The 17,263-nt window shown below is 32.6% G+C and overlaps 1 protein-coding gene across 2 annotated transcripts; it reads left to right on the forward strand.

Annotated features, from left to right (window-relative positions):
• Window positions 1-6,219: 6,219 nt before the first annotated feature.
• On the forward strand, window positions 6,220-15,914 carry LOC116120162 (protein N-terminal and lysine N-methyltransferase efm7-like). Of its 2 annotated transcripts, none has more exons than XM_031406100.1 (7): window positions 6,220-6,293; window positions 6,401-6,462; window positions 6,676-6,809; window positions 7,131-7,276; window positions 14,975-15,046; window positions 15,236-15,343; window positions 15,452-15,914. In XM_031406100.1, exons 1-7 carry the CDS (start codon window positions 6,233-6,235, stop codon window positions 15,610-15,612), a joined length of 744 nt encoding a protein of 247 aa, XP_031261960.1. In that variant the 5' UTR covers window positions 6,220-6,232; the 3' UTR covers window positions 15,613-15,914. The 2 variants fall into 2 exon arrangements, with proteins under 2 accessions (XP_031261960.1, XP_031261961.1); XM_031406101.1 differs by lacking the exons at window positions 6,220-6,293; window positions 6,401-6,462; window positions 6,676-6,809; window positions 7,131-7,276 and adding exons at window positions 13,677-13,751; window positions 13,859-13,920; window positions 14,131-14,264; window positions 14,586-14,731.
• Window positions 15,915-17,263: the final 1,349 nt, after the last annotated feature.

The following is a 17,263-nucleotide window of genomic DNA, read 5'->3' on the forward strand; positions in this document are numbered from 1 at the left end:
AAGTTTAAATTTCTGCGTTCTTAATATCACTAATATTGGAATGTTTTGTCCTAATCTAAATAATGGTTTTACTGCTACTTGTACTAATCCTATGTGTAAAATTTATAATTGTTTGTCTTGTCTGTGTAGTGCCCTTCTTCAGAAAGAAGTTGAATTTCTTCAACCCTTTCTTCGGTTATCATTATTGTATCTTCTGTTGTTTTAATAGAGTAATCTGACATAAATTCAAAACTACCTATTTGATATATTGTGTCTTTTTTAACTGGTGGTATATTCCGGTTATGTAAGTGTTGATCTATTTTTGCCATATTAATCTCTTGAGTGTTAATAGATTTCATTAATTCTTGATTATTAGTGTTTTGTTGTTGATTATTAATTCTAATAGCATTACTGCTACTACTATCATCTTGTTTACTGCTACTTCCTAATCTCCTTAAGAAATTAGACATCTCTAAAATAATTCTAACCTAAAAGTTCCAGTTTCTTTCCTAGATCAAGGGACCACCTCCGGGACCACCTAACACGGCTGACCAACGGTTAACAGGCTGACCAACGGTTGACAGGCTGACCAACGCACCCTCCAGGCTGACCAAGCGCAACCTAAAATCAATTCTAGAGTTCTCCTAGATTAAAACTTTCTAGATTACTCTAACCCTCAATTCAATCAAGCTGTGAACAGTGCATGGATGAACAGTAATCTACAGTAAACTGCTACAGTACATAAATAGTAATAGTGAATAGTGATGAACAGTAATATCCTATGAACAGTAATCAGCTACAGTACCATATATAGCAAGAAAATCTTTTTAATAAACAGAAATTGAATTAGAAACAAGTTATTTTCAATAAATCTATATATGATTCTTATAACCTAAAATCTGTATATCACTAATAAAATAATGTAAATTATTCATCTTCAATTTTATCGTCAACACTAGTTACATTATTCAAATCTGTATTCCTAAAGAGTTCGAGTAGTCCGAAATCTTCAGGGTGCTGTTGTAGTCTTCTTTCTGCATGAGTCCAATCCCTAAACACGTTATCACTTTAATCATCTCATCGGTTAAAGAACATCTTCTGTCTTCAACAATCCGATACTCGTTGAAAATGTTGACTCAGATGCAATTATAGAAACCGGCACAGATAAAATGTCACGTGCCATTTGGGATATGATGGAGAATCGACTTTCATGTTGGTTCCACCATTGAAGAATATCCATGTCAAGTTGCTCCTTAATCGTCAGAAAGGTCAGGTTCATCTGTAGGTAACGAGTCATCTCATTTGGTCTATGTATGTACGAGCTGAAGCTTCCGCCACGTTCCACATACGCCCACTTGCTCGATCCTTGAGGGGGGGCTGCATTAAGGTTCTGATCGCCTCTCCTAGACGTTCCACTTCCACTTCCACTTCCACTTCCACTTTCATTGAACATGTTCTCATATAAAGAAAAAAAATATCCAATTTATGTTTAAAGTTAGTCAAATAAGACGTATAATCATATCCTAAATGATGGCCTAACTCAATAATTACACCGTTAACTACGGATTTTAGAAAAAGGCCCAATCCATATAAGAATGGAATATCTAACCAATATCTCTTATATTTTTCTTCCATACTTAAAACAATTTCTCTTAAAATTGTATCATATCTATATCGAGCAAAAGTTTTAACAATTTGAACTAAAATATCTAACACTAAATTAGTAGTTGGATAATAAATACCACTTAATGTATTAATAGCATCATAAAAAATTTTAAAAAATGAATAAAAAAGTTCACAAACCGCCCAATCATCATAGTTGACAACTTCCTTTGGATAGTTCTTCCAGTTGACAAAATCTGTAATTTGTTTCGCGGTTGGCAAAGCTTTTTCCAACATCAAGTAGATAGAGTTCCAACAGATAGGCATGTCTGTACATAACTTTAAAGGTCAAACCGGTGGCTCCTCTTACTTATCATATTTGACGAACTCCTGCTATCTTTTATTGCTACTGCCGACGATAAATCCGATAACTCTACGCACCCTCTCCATCTTTGAATGTATAGCATTTAAACATGCTTTAACTATCAAATTGATGATGTGACAAGCATATCTCTGGTGATAAAATTTGCCTTCACTAACCGGATCCAATTTCTTTTCAAATAAAGAGATTGCCGCGGTGTTAGCAGCTGCATTATCAAGCGTTAACGCTACAGCTTAGAGTTGGGCATTTGGGATCGGGACCAAAAGCCCAACATCAAAACCCGGTCCTAAGACCGATCCTAAACAGGACCAGGCTTAAAGAGGAGGGCCCAGGCCCTCCTCCAAGGCCTGGGCCTGGGTCCAAATTTTTTTTGTATTTTATCCTTTTAGTCCCCTATAAAATTACATTAAACCCCTTATTAATTTTAAATAAGTATAAATTATAAGGGTTAAAATTTTTTTTTACAAAATTTAATTAAAAAAAAAAGTATTTTAGCTTTTTAAAATTTTTTATAACTGCCAACGATTATAAAATTTTTTATAACGGTCACAGTAGAGCAACCAACGGTTATAATTATATTATTAATTATAATTTTTTTTTTTCATTTTCCACCCCACAACTACACTATAAATAACCCTAAAATCATTCATTTTTTTCACACCAATGAATCTCTCATTCTTTCATTCTCTCAATCTCTCTACTCCAAATCTTCAATCAATTTCTCATTCAATTTATATTTATAATTTATTCATATTATTTATTTATATTATTCAAATTTTTTTCTATTTTTCAATATCATCATAATTTCATATTATTATTTAATTTCTTTTCATTTTAATTATTTATTATTTTATCATAAATTTATAATTTCTTCCCCAAATGAGTTTTACGTTCCATCCACCGAAAAAATTGAAGGCTTCAATCCATTTTCACCATTTCCTCTAGAGAAAGATTTTAAGGTTATTTATGATGTAGTTGTAGGGGGGAAAATGAAAAAAAAAAACTTATAATTAATAATATAATTATAACCGTTGGCTGCTCTGCTTTTATCGTTGGCAGCAGCCAACGGTTATAAAAAATTTTATAACTGTTGGCAGCAGCCAACGGTTATAAAAAGTTAAAATACTTTTTTTTTTTAAATAAATTTTGTAAAATTTCATTTTAACCCTTATAATTTATACTTATTGAAAATTAATAAGGGTTTAATGTAATTTTACAGGAGACTAAAAGGATAAAATACAAAAAAAAATTTGGGCCCAGGCTTGGGTCCGGAGGAGGGCCCGGGCCCTCCTCCTTAGGCCTGGTCCCATTTTGGGACTAGGCCCTCAAGGACCGATCCTAGGATCGGGTTTTGATGCTGGGCTTTTGGGTCCGATCCCAAATGCCCAGCTCTAGGGCAGTCCATGGAATGATTATATTCATAGCTAATCCTTAAATTGGAAGAGAGATAAGATCACACATTTTTTGGCGAAGTTGTGTTTTAATGCCACTATCTATTGGATTTGGAGGAGGAGAAACAATAGGCTGTTTGGAGGAGAGTGTAAAAATGCACTAACCATCCACAATGTAGGGAGGTTTTCATGCTTTGGGGAGATGGTTTTTTCTGCCATTTTCAGTCTTTACCATTTTCGATTCAAGGAGAGTTGGTTGTTTTGGTTTTTGTCACCTATTTGGACATTGTCTTCTAGCTTTTTTTTGTTTTGTTCCTAACCCGAGGTCTGTCCTGAGGTAGGAACAGATTTTTGTGTATATACATAGTTTTGTATAGGCTATTTTGTTGGGTCTTAAACCAGGGGATTGTCCTGAGTAGGCTGCCGCCTTTTATAGGCTTTTTGTACATTCTTTTTCTGTTTTCTCATGAAAGCTTATTTGCCTTAAAAAAAAAAAAACAGTTTACAAGAAATAATTATAATAAAACTGATTAAATGCTAGAGAATCAACCAAAAAAAAAAAAGAGAAGTGAACCTAATAATCATAAACATAGCAAATGTAAGAATCGAATCAAACATCGTTTTTTGACAAACAAACTGTACTGCTAATTAATTTTGAAATTTTAACAAGGATTGAATCGAGATTACCTCAGCAATGAATGTAAATTCCTTGAATCTCTTCCAGCGACCGTTGCCTATGGAATCAGTGGTGCTTTCTGCACCGAGATGCGGCCTGTCGTTCATCGTTGAGATTGGAAGCAGATGCTTGAGTGGTGGCATACAGATGAACAAAGCTACCGTAAGTAAAGAGTAAATAAATACAAATTTAACACTATTAATAAGTCCTGATTCAATGACTAAACTGAATCTTAACTAATTAATATAACTCAGATCTAGTTCGATCCTTACCTTAATCCTAGCTTTCCTTCTTCGCTTCCAATCTGCCTGTAAGACCCTGAAACAGTAGGGTAAATCTATTCTTATAACCAACATAAAGCAATGAAATTCTCTTCTCTAGCTGCTCTGAAAATATAATGCTTCTTGAGTTCCATACGATTATTGAAATCGAAGATCTTAAGCTTTGTTAGCAAAATCGCAAACTCAACAAAAGCTTCTGTTATAGACAGACATGAAAAGTCTTTAAGTGGTATGAAAATCTACATAAAAATATACAGTAAGCAACAATCAATATCTTAATACGAAGAAATTTGCCCAGTCGAAAGGGTTGGTTTAGAATAGAATATTGACTGCCGCACTGCCGCAAAAGAATCGAGAACGGCATTTCTGGATTGTTATGTATTTTTTTTTTTAAAAAACAATCTCATAGAAACATTGAGGAGCCAACAAGCCATTGGAGGGAAGATGATTTTAAAAAAAAAAAAAGAAAAAAAAAAAAAACTACTGACCTGTCAGTCCTTATCTTGGTGACTCATGGTGAGATCGTAAAGAAGAGAAGAAAACTGACAAAGATTATAGCAAGAGTCAAGAGAGCCTTGTGTAAAATTTATAGAAAATGTTAAGCGTAAATGTTAAGCTAGGGTTTTTGCTACCTCGCTTAAGGTCACGTGACCGTCCGTCTTAAAATTTATATAAAAAACGTTTTAGAAATTTTTTAATTTAATAATTTGGTTCATTTTTTTTTTAAATTAAAAAAAGATTGAATACAAGTAAAATACTGAAAGTATGTTAATCTAAAATTATGTGCTAACTTATAGTGCATATCCAATAAATCAAAATCTTCTTGAAAGATGTGATGATTGATGGTTTTTTTTTTTTTTTTTTCGTTATGGAAGAATGTTTGGATCAGTTTATGTACACCTTAACTAGTCTTTCGATCTTTAATAAGAGATTTGAAACATGATAAGTCTTTTGATCCGTGAGTCGTGACCAACAATATTAACAATTGCTCTTCTGATTCGAACCTAAGATTATGGAAGAAGCAAACCTATTAACCTCAAGCCTTTATCACTTGGCTAATTCATCGTTAATTGGTCGGTGGATTAGATGCCATGTAATCACCACGTGGAATTATTAGCTTTTTAATTAGGCAAATTTAAGCCTAACCTAAATTTGTATACCAACTTATAGTGCGTCCGTATCCAATGAATCAAAATTTTCTTAAAAGATATTAAGAAATAAAAAAACGTAATAAAGTGATGGTCGGTGAATTGGATGCTGCATAATCACCACGTGGCATTACTAAACTATTATTAAATTATTAAATTGTCTTAATATAAAATAATTTGTCTATTGAAAAGCATGAATTAAAGTAGTATGACCTAGCCTGACTAATGGCGGAATTATTAAACTATTATAACTACTAAAGTTAGAGGGCATTGTATCCTTATTAGTTGTTACTCATTATTTATTTAAGGGTTAAATTATATTTCCTGGATTTTTTTGATTGCTTTAGTCTTACGCCTTTGAGTACTTTTGACTTTTTCTCAGTGGTAATTTAGGATATATCATCAAATTATCAAAAGCTGTGTCTAAAGTAGGATAAATAACATTAATATTAAAATAATTAAAAATTATATTTTATTACGTTAAAAATTAGCCATTCAGGCTTGTGTAGCAGAGCCCATTAAGTATTTGGGCTAAAAGTAACTAATAGGCCCAGTCCGCTGGCCCGTTGACTAGTTACTCCAACAATAGCCCGGGCCAGATCATAGTCTGCTAGAGTCACGTAGCCCGTTTAGAAAATGGCCTCACCTACATGGGCTAAATGGGCTTAACAACACAAAAAGGCCCACTTCCGGCCCGTCCTAGCCTCTTGCGCTCGCATTTGATGCCTCTTCTAATGGTTAGGTTAGTAAAAGGCGGGTTTACAGTGAATAAAATGGACATAGCTCTGTTCTCACCATCCTCGCTCTTTGCTGAAGACGATGACTCATCTGCTGGTACTCTTTTTCTTTATTAACTTTACTATAATTCTCATTACTCTGCTGTCTGCTCATAACCTGTAACAAAGAGAAAATTAATGATCACTGTTACTTTCAATTTGCAGATGAGGAAACCACAGAGACTTGTCAGAACTTTGTGGAGAGGACCCACCAGTTCCCTGAAATGGTAATGCTTCAGAACTTTTCTTTGATTATATAATTTTTGCACTTCATTATAGTTGATATAATTAATTTCAATGAATGCTTGGCTTTAGTTTGATTGTCTTTTAGTTTGTTGATTTATAAACAATCTTGTTCTAGGTTATGAATGCTTGTTTGAATCTAAGGTGCAGTGTAGTCTCATGTTTCTCAGCTTTTAATTGTTTTGGGTTTTGTACAGGAGTTACTTATTCGGGAGTTTTCTTTTCACGAACTGAATGCTAATTTACTCTGGCCAGGAACATTTGCATTTGCGGAATGGTTAGTTCAACACAGGTCATGGATAGAAGGACGCCGCTGCATTGAATTGGGCAGGTATACTTCCGGCTTTAGTTGAATGTTATAGTAGATTAATTTGTGAGCACAATTAGTGTTTAGTTTTAATGTCTCATGAAATGCCCTAGTGTCCTGAGATTGAACTTTTGGGAGATTTGAGCTTACGGAAATGGTTTTTGGTGGAGACATTCTGTGCATTTTAAAATGTGAATTAATTTTATTTAAGCTTAATATTCTTCTATCGATTGTTTTTTCTTGCTTCCAGTTGAACACCTTAGATTTGATCATCGTTAATATCTTGGCGATCTACTTTATAGTTCGTGCATACCAGCTGGTATTTATTCTTTTAACCAATCGCAGTGGCACTGGAGCCTTGGCTATTTTTCTCAGAAAAGCATTGCATCTTGACATCACCACGTCTGACTATGATGATCAGGAAATTGAAGAAAACATTGCTCATAACTGCAAGGCAAATGGAATTACACCTGTCCTTCCTCATATAAAGCGTGAGTTTCTTTTTCTCCTATGTGGTAATGGCTTCCTATTTACTGCATATGGTTTGGGAATTGGAAGTGGAGAATGCCGTTTCTATGCCTTTATCTTACTAGATGACAAGTAGTGATTTATTTTCAATTCTTGTTTTGGGCTTGCAATGATGAATGAAAAGATTGTTAATTGTATTTCCATTTGTTATCATTTATTGACTTTTGGTTTAATATATTGTTTGTTCGTTCTAACAGGTAGGAAGAGATTTTGTGTATATACATAGTTTGTATAGACTATTTGTTGGGTCTTAAACCAGGGATTGTCCTGAGTAGGCTGGCGCCGCTTTTGTACATTCTTTTTCTTTTATAATGAAAGCTTATTTCCTAAAAAAAAAAAAAACAGTTTACAAGAAAATATATAATAAAACTGATTAATGCTAGAGAATCAACAAAAAAAGAGAAGTGAACCTAATAATCATAAACATAGCAAATGTAAGAATCGAATCAAACATTGTTTTTTGACAAACAAACTGTACTGCTAATTAATTTTGAAATTTTAACAAGGATTGAATCGAGATTACCTCAGCAATGAATGAAATTCCTTGAATCTCTTCCAGCGACCGTTGCCTATGGAATCAGTGGTGCTTTCTCCACCGAGATGCGGCTGTCGTTCATCGTTGAGATTGGAAGCAGATGCTTGAGTGGTGGCATCTGTACGAACAAAGCTACCGTAAGTAAGAGTAAATAAATACAAATTTAACACTATTAATAAGTCTGATTCAATGACTAAACTGAATCTTAACTAATTAATATAACTCAGATCTAGTTCGATCCTTACCTTAATCCTAGCTTTCTTCTTCGCTTCCAATCTGCCTGTAAGACCCTGAAACAGTAGGGTAAATCTATTCTTATAACCAACATAAAGCAATGAAATTTCTTCTCTAGCTGCTTGAAAATAAATGCTTCTTGAGTTCCATACGATTATTGAAATCGAAGATCTAAGCTTGTTAGCAAAATCGCAAACTCAACAAAAGCTTCTGTTATAGACAGACATGAAAAGCCAGTAAGCAACAATACAATCTCTTAATACGAAGAAATTTGCCCAGTCGAAAGGGTTGGTTTAGAATAGAATATTGACTGCGCACGCCGCAAAAGAATCGAGAACGGCATTTCTGGATTGTTTATTTTTTTTTTTAAAAACTTCATAGAAAACATTGAAGAGCCAAAAGCCATTGAGAAGAGAAGATGATTTAAAAAAAAAAAAAGAAAAAAAAAAACTACTAGCCTGTCAGCTTATCTTAAGTGAGACTGTAAAGAAGAGAAGAAAACTGACAAAGATTATAACAGAGTCCTGTGACATTGTGCAAAATTTATAGAAAATGTTAAGCGTAAATGTTAAGGACCTCGCCTAAGAACATCCTGAAGTTTCGGTCAAAACACTACTAAATATTACACTAAAAATAATATTCTTTAAAATATTTTTTTATATAATTAATAATTTATTTTTAATTTATTATTTTTTTATATATTAATTAAATATTAAAAAATATTTTTATTAAATAATAATTACTTTAAATATTATACTAATTAATAAAATAAACTATTTAATTAAATAAATATTATATTAATATAGAAAAATATTATATAATATAAAATGATACCAAAAAAAAAAAAAAAAAAAAAAACAATACAAAAATAAAATTTTATATGATAGTAAAATTCCATAACTCTAGTTCTTTTTAATATTTTGATGATTTTACAGGATTCGAAACTAATCTATCGATATTAAATCGTATTTTAGTTATGATGTATTTCTTTTAATTTTAGTATTTTAAATAGTATTGATTTTTATTTTGAGTTATTGTAGTTTAATATTTGCATTGAATAAAGTTTTGTTTTTAATTTCTCATCATTTTTGAATTATATTATTATCATGAATTTATTATTATAATATTAATATGAAAATAACCAATTTGATGTGATTTTAGTGTAAAATTTAATAATCAAATTAACTTAACAAAATTTAAAAGAAAAAAAATTATAATGGTGCTACAGAACACCACAAATTGGTGTGGAGACAATGCTGTGGCAATTAGCGTTGGGTTGGAGCAAAACCAAAGGGTTGGAGATGCCCTAACGTCACATGACCGGCTGTCTTAAATTTATATAAAAACTTTTTCTTGTTACCTTGGGTTTGGACTTGGATCTGATTTTAAAGTCTGACCCGTACCACGGGTCAGGCTTGAATATGTCTTTAGGCTGGGCCTAACTCGACAATTTTAATATTAATAATGCTAAATTACCCTTATATTATATATTTAATTATCAGATTATCCTAGATACTCATATATATGAATGCACTTGTAAAAACTAAAAAATTATTTTTATATTTGATGAGTATTAAAAAATAAATTAATATTTAAAAATTGTTTCTAGAATTAAAATTTTTTAAAAATTTAAATTTAAAAATTCACATTATAAAAATAAGTGAGCTTGGATCGAGCCTGAAGTTACAAAAAACGTATCGGATCAGGCTTAGACTTTACCTATCATACACGTGACGGGTCCAAACAGGGCTTGAACCTTTGTCATGAGATCGGGCTTGGACTTAGACCAAGGGGTATCCAGTCTCAGCCCGGCCCATTGCCATCACTACTCTCAAATTCAAAGATAAGTAAATAAATAACAAAACACTTCACAAGTAATGTTACAATTAATTACATCCCAAACGTGTACATCAATAAGACTGAACGATGTTACAAAAACTAAACAATATAATGTCAAATTAACAAATGCAACCTAACTCTATGAACTTGAACTGTAGAACTTGAATCTGGAATACTGGATAAACAAGAAACACAAACATTGCCTGAATATTATAACTGCCTTCAAACTTCTAGTCTGCACAAATCTCTTCCAAGCATTTAGTGACCAACAGGAAAAAGGCGAAGATGAAGGGGAAGAACTTTGCGTAGATAGGTTTATCTTTAACTTTATCTTCAGCAAAACGAGTAACTGTCTCCATAATAAACTCAAGGCAGTTGCAAGCCAATCCAATTATGTCTGCCGAAGTACCAAAAGGCATATCATTCCCATCATAAAACCAATAAATCTTGCAGTTTTTCCTCCATGTTACTTGTTCCTTTTTAGCCCGCAAAACAATTTCAATGATGCCAAAAACCAATGTGAACAAAGATGCCACCACACCCACTAGATCATAAGTGGTGTTATGCTCAGGGGAGATCAAATCCAGTACAAGCACGAAAAGCACCAACAAAAAGTTGAAGATATAAAAGCTCCATTTTAACCAAAACTACAAGGAAAAAACGAGGAAATTATTAAGTTAATAATGAATATCCTTATAATTAAGACAATGAAACTTATATCTTTATAACTTACCAGGAGTGTAGGGCTACATTTTCCATGGTTTGCCGCAGGAGTGCCACTGCCTTTTTCACCTAATTTAACATCCGGGCCTTGGGATGCTTTCTTAACACCATTTCCACCTACTTCAACATCCCCATCCTCGCGGGATGTTTTCTCAACACCATTTCGACCTAATTCAACATCCCCATCGTCTCGGGATGTTTCCTCAACACCATTTCCACCTAATTCAACATCCCCACCGCCTCGGGATGTTTTCTCAACATTCTTTGTCCCATCAAAAACCTACAACATGTGATAAATATACACTACAGCTACGACACACAAATATACAATAATTTTCCAAACAATATATTATACATATAAGTTGTCTTTGACTGATAAATAATTATAAATCAATAATCAACCACACAAAATATAAGAGCAAATGAAATATATTTGAAGAAATAATCAAATCAAAGTTGAGAGTAATCCTTACTTCAAGTTCACAAAGAAAATTCCTACACAACACTCAAAAAAAAATCAGTAGCCTTTGATTTATAAACAATCATAATCAAACTAAATGCTAAAGAAATCAGAATCAACCATACAAAATATAAGGGAATTTAACCTAAAGATAAACATAGGAGATGAAATATATTTTAATGAAAGAATTAAGTTCAAGAGTAGCTTACTTCAAAAGTTTACAAAGGATAAGCTTGAGAGATACGGTATTTCGCAAAACTCTTTTTGTTGTTTTTGTAATTCGGCCCGAGAAACCTTGGATCATCTCTTTTTCTCTTGCCCTTTCTCCAAGTCTATTTGGAGCCGCATCCTTGCCATTAGCTCTATGGGTTATAGGGCGGTGCCATGGAATGCTTATATTCATGGCTAATCCTTAAATTGGAAGAGGGATAAGCTAACGCATTTTTTGGCGAAGTTGTGTTTTAATGCCACCATCTATTGGATTTGGAGGGAGAGAAACAATCGGTTGTTTGGAGGGCAGTGTAAAGATGCACTAACCATCCACAATATAGGGAGGTTTTCATGCTTTGGGGAGGTGGTTTTTCTGCCATTTTCGGTTCAAGGAGAGTTGGTTGTTTTGGTTTTTGTCGCCTATTTGGGCATTGTCTTCTAGCTTTTTTTTTTTTTTTTTTNAAAAAAAAAAAAAAAAAAAAACAATACAAAAATAAAATTTTATATTGATAGTAAAATTCCATAACTCTAGTTCTTTTTAATATTTTGATGATTTTACAGGATTCGAAACTAATCTATCGGAATATTAAATCGTTATTTTAGTTTATGATGTATTTTCTTTTAATTTTAGTATTTTTAAATTATTCATTTAGTAAGCCATATTTGTGCACAACGAAAAAAAAAAAAAAAAACAATACAAAAATAAAATTTTATATTGATAGTAAAATTCCATAACTCTAGTTCTTTTTAATATTTTGATGATTTTACAGGATTCGAAACTAATCTATCGGAATATTAAATCGTTATTTTAGTTTATGATGTATTTTCTTTTAATTTTAGTATTTTTAAATTAGTATTGATTTTTATTTTGAGTTATTGTAGTTTAATATTTGCATTGAATAAAGTTTTGTTTTTAATTTCTCATCATTTTTTGAATTATATTATTATCATGAATTTATTATTATAAATATTAATATGAATAATAATCCAATTTGATGTGATTTTTAGTGTAAAATTTAATAATCAAATTAACTTAACAAAATTTAAAAGAAAAAAAATTATAATGGTGCTACAGTACCACACCAAATTGGTGTGGAGCTACAATGCTGTGGCAATTAGCGTTGGGTTGGAGCAAAACCAAAGGGTTGGAGATGCCCTAACGTCACATGACCGGCTGTCTTAAAATTTATATAAAAAACTTTTTAGAAATTTTTTAATTTAATAATTTGGTTTATTTTTTTTTTTAAATTAAAAAAAGATTGAATACAAGTAAAATAGTGAAATTATGTTGACCTAATCATAATTTCACTATTTTAATAATTTTTTAATTTAATAAATTTTTTTTTTTTATGAGAAAGTGTTTGGACTAGTTTATGCATACCTTAACTAGTTCCTCGACCCTTGACAAAGATTTTAAAATAAGATAATTTTTTTAATCCGTAATCAATAATATTAACAACTACTTTTTTGATTCATATCTAAAATTATGGGAGAAACAAACCCTTTGTCCCAAGTCTTTATCACTTGATCAATTCATTGTTAATTGGTCGGTGGATTGGATGCCATGTGACCACGGTGGCATTATTAGCTTTTAGGCAGATTTAAGCCTAACCGAAATTTGTATACTAACTTATAGTGCGTCCGGATCCAATGAATCAAAATTTTCTTAAAAGATATTAACAATTAAAAAGACGTATGATAAAGTGGTGGTCGGTGGATTTTATGCTACGTAATCGCCACGTGGCCTTACTAAACTATTAAATTGTCTTAATATAAAATAATTTGTCTATTGAAAAGCATGAATTAAAGTAGTATGGCCTAGCCTGACTAATGGCGGAATTATTAAGCTATTATAACTACTAAAGTTACAGGGCATTGTATTCTTATTAGTTGTTACTCATTATTTATTTAAGGGTTAAATTATATTTCCTGGATTTTTTGGATCGCTTTAGTCTTACGCCTTTGAGTACTTTGAATTTTTCTCAATGGTAATTTAGGATATATCATCAAATTAGCAAAAGCTGTGTCTAAAGTAGGATAAATAACATTAATATTAAAATAATTAAAAATTATATATTACGTTAAAAATTAGCCATTCAGGCTTGTGTAGCAGAGCCCATTAAGTATTTGGGCTAAAAGTAACTATAGGCCCAGTCCGCTGGCCCGTTGACTAGCTACTCCAACAATAGCCCGGTCCCGATCATAGTCTGCTGGAGCCATCGTAGCCCGTTTATAAAATGGCCTCACCTACATGGGCGAAATGGGCTTAGCAACATAAAAAGAGGCCCACTTCCGGCCCGTCCTACCCGCTTGCGCCCGCATTTGATGCCTCTTCTAATGGTTAGGTTAGTAAAAGGCGGGTTTACGGTGAGAAAAATGGACATAGCTCTGTTCTCACCATCCTCGCTCTTTACTGAAGACGATGACTCATCTGCTGGTACTCTTTTTCTTTATTAACTTTACTATAATTCTCATTACTCTGCTGTCTGCTCATAACCTGTAACAAAGAGAAAATTAATTATTACTGTTACTTTTAATTTGCAGATGAGGAAACCACAGAGACTTGTCAGAGCTTTGTGGAGAGGACCCACCAGTTCCCTGAAATGGTAATGCTTCAGAACTTTTCTTTGATTAAATAATTTTTGCACTTTATTATAGTTGATATAATTAATTTCAATGAAGGCTTGGGTTTAGTTTGATTGTCTTTTAGTTTGTTGATTTATAAAGAATCTTGTTCTAGGGTATGAATGCTTGTATTCTAAGGTGCAGTGTAGTCTCATGTTTCTCAGCTTTTAATTGTTTTGGGTTTTGTACAGGAGTTACTTATTCGGGAGTTTTCTTTTCACGAACTGAATGCTAATTTACTCTGGCCAGGAACATTTGCATTTGCGGAATGGTTAGTTCAACACAGGTCATGGATAGAAGGACGCCGCTGCATTGAATTGGGCAGGTATATTTCCGGCTTTAGTTGAATGTTATAGTAGATTAATTTGTGAGCTCAATCAGTGTTTAGTTTTAATGTCCCACGAAATGCCCTAGTTTCCTGAGATTGAACCTTTGGGAGATTTGAGCTTATGGAAATGGTTTTTGGTGGAGACATTCTGTGCATTTTAAAATGGGAATTAATTTTATTTAAGCTTAATATTCTTCTATCGATTGTTTTTTCTTGCTTCCAGTTGAACATCTTATATTTGATCATCGTTAATATCTGGGCGATCTACTCTATAGTTTGTGCATACCAGCTGGTATTTATTGTTTTAATCAATTGCAGTGGCACTGGAGCTTTGGCCATTTTTCTCAGAAAAGCATTTCATCTTGACATCACCACGTCTGACTATGATGATCAGGAAATTGAAGAGAACATTGCTCATAACTGCAAGGCAAATGGAATTAAACCTGTCCTTCCTCATATAAAGCGTGAGTTTCTTTTTCTCCTATGTGGTAATGGCTTCCTATTTAATGCATATGGTTTGGGAATTGGAAGTGGAGAATGCCCGTTTCTATGCTTTTATCTTGCTTGATGACAAGTAGTGATTTAGTTTCAATTCTTGTTTTGGGCTTGCAATGATGAATGAAAAGATTGTTAATTGTATTTCCATTTGTTATCATTTATTGACTTTTGGTTTAATATATTGATCTAGAACATGCTTGTGTTTCCAGATTCGTGGGGAGAGGCTTTTCCAATTGTGACCCCAGATTGGGACCTTGTTATAGCAAGTGATATTTTATTGTGTAAGTATTTACTTTTTCTGCTTCTGCATAACTATCATGTGTACTCTGGACAAAGCTTAAACTGATTTTCTTATCAATATAGTACTGTGCCCATCAGATTCAAACTATTCTTTTGAATTCCTGAGTTTCATTGTGTAATTTCTCTCCTGAAAATGCATCAACGTTTTTCTTTTTTATGGCTGCTTGTAGATGTAAAACAGTATCCAAACTTGATAAAATCTCTTTCCTTTCTCCTCAAATCTTACAAGCCAAAAACTAACAAAGCATACCTTCTCACGGAGAATGAGCAGAATGATGGTAACGTGCTAACTATTTCTTTTTTCTGATTTTATTTCCGAGAAATTAGAAACTGATTGATCATTGCGCTACTTCTTCATAACCTCTTTCTTGCTGTAAAATTGCCAGGGCTGCCCTATCCTGCATTTTTGATGAGCTGGAGACGCAGAATTGGGAAGGAGGATGAGTCACTTTTCTTTAGTGGTTGCGAAAATGCTGGTCTTGAAGTGAAGCATTTGGGATCCCGTGTGTATTGCATTAAACCTATAGACAACTGTGACATGAGCTGATATAGACGACAGTTGAACCAGATTTTCGATTGTGAAAGATAGCTGCTATGGATCTATGACTCGCTGACTGAATCAACAATTTCGAGTTTGAGAACCAACAATGGCACTCCTTTTTTGGCTTCTGAAACTCCCTGTTGTGTGTTTACTGGAATTCATAAACAGTTAGAAAAAAAGGGGTTTTCAAAGATTAGATGAAAGTCTAGAACTACCTTTAATTCTTTCCCTGATGAAGTTTGTCCTGAAATTTGTATCTTCATAATGGAGCCGTGAGGGTAGTATGTAAAATGGGTTTAAACTTTAAAGACTGCAATTCTGTAAAATTGAATTTTCAACATTTTATATATCCAGGCAATCCTGAATGACTTTTATTTTCCGTCTCGATGGATGAAATTACTTCGCCTATATTTTTGGCAATAGTCATTATTACTGACAGATAAACAAGTTTTGTCATATTTTCATCACAGGTTCATAAGTTCATTGTTTATCAGTTATGGTATCAGAGGAACAAGTTTAAAAGCACATGATTCGTATGATGATCATAAGATATTCATTCTAAATTAATGGACAATCTTATTTGCAAGGATGCACTATATATATATATATATATATCTCGTGTCAAACCATATATCGTGTATCGAAAACCTAATTTTTTAAATGGTGTGTGTATTGTATTGGAAGATACGACTTTTAAAATAATAATAATAATAAAATTTAAAAATTAATATCATCCCCAAGATTAATTAACGATTTTTGTGATATTATTGGCTTTAAATTAGAGTATTACATAATCAAAATTAATCACAAAATTAAGAATCTGTATAATTTCCTTTCAACCATTCATATCATTTCCAAGATCAATGTCAATAGCTATATCTCCACTTGTTTTATTATTATCATGCAAAATGGCCAACACATCTTCCTCTTCACTTTTTCCATTCAAAATAGGCAAATTTGGGCGAGTTTTAGTGAATTGGGTTGGGTGATCCGGATTCAACTTGAATTTTTTTGGGGGGGCCTTCGGCCAAAATTAATAAAATCTTATATATTTGTATCAATATTTTTAAGGATAAGAATGGATATATATGAATCATATCGTAAAATACATATCGCGTATCATAGGATACTAATAACCATGTTTGAGATATCTTATGCGTACCTCGACTAATTTTTGTAGGTTACTATCATGATCAATTGTTTAAATTGTGAAAGCGAAAAGAATTTAAACTTGAGACTGTGTGCTTTAGTCACACATCCCACCACTTGAACTACCAAGATTGAGTTACTGCAAATTTTATCAGTTATTGCAAATTTAATAACAACCCATTTAATTTTTAGTATACATGATAAGAGATATTGTAGAAACTTTCGTAAGTACCACTTCAATAATATTGAAGTTCAACCAACCAACTTATGGAATATGTGGTCCTAAATTTTGGACCACTCAGGGTTCACTGAAATTGACACACAACGTACTATATACTGACTCTAATATCGATCGGCCAATAATGATATGCAAACTGATTCTGAAAATCCAAAACACACACACAAACACACGTATATAGTACTCCACCAAACAGTATCACATAATCGAACAAACAAGTATGGCTCTACATGCTTATTTTCTCATCCAGGAAAATTCCTCGAAATTTCA

This window comes from Pistacia vera, unplaced genomic scaffold (genome assembly GCF_008641045.1).
Source record: "Pistacia vera cultivar Batoury unplaced genomic scaffold, PisVer_v2 Contig927, whole genome shotgun sequence".
Classification (NCBI taxonomy): domain Eukaryota; kingdom Viridiplantae; phylum Streptophyta; class Magnoliopsida; order Sapindales; family Anacardiaceae; genus Pistacia; species Pistacia vera.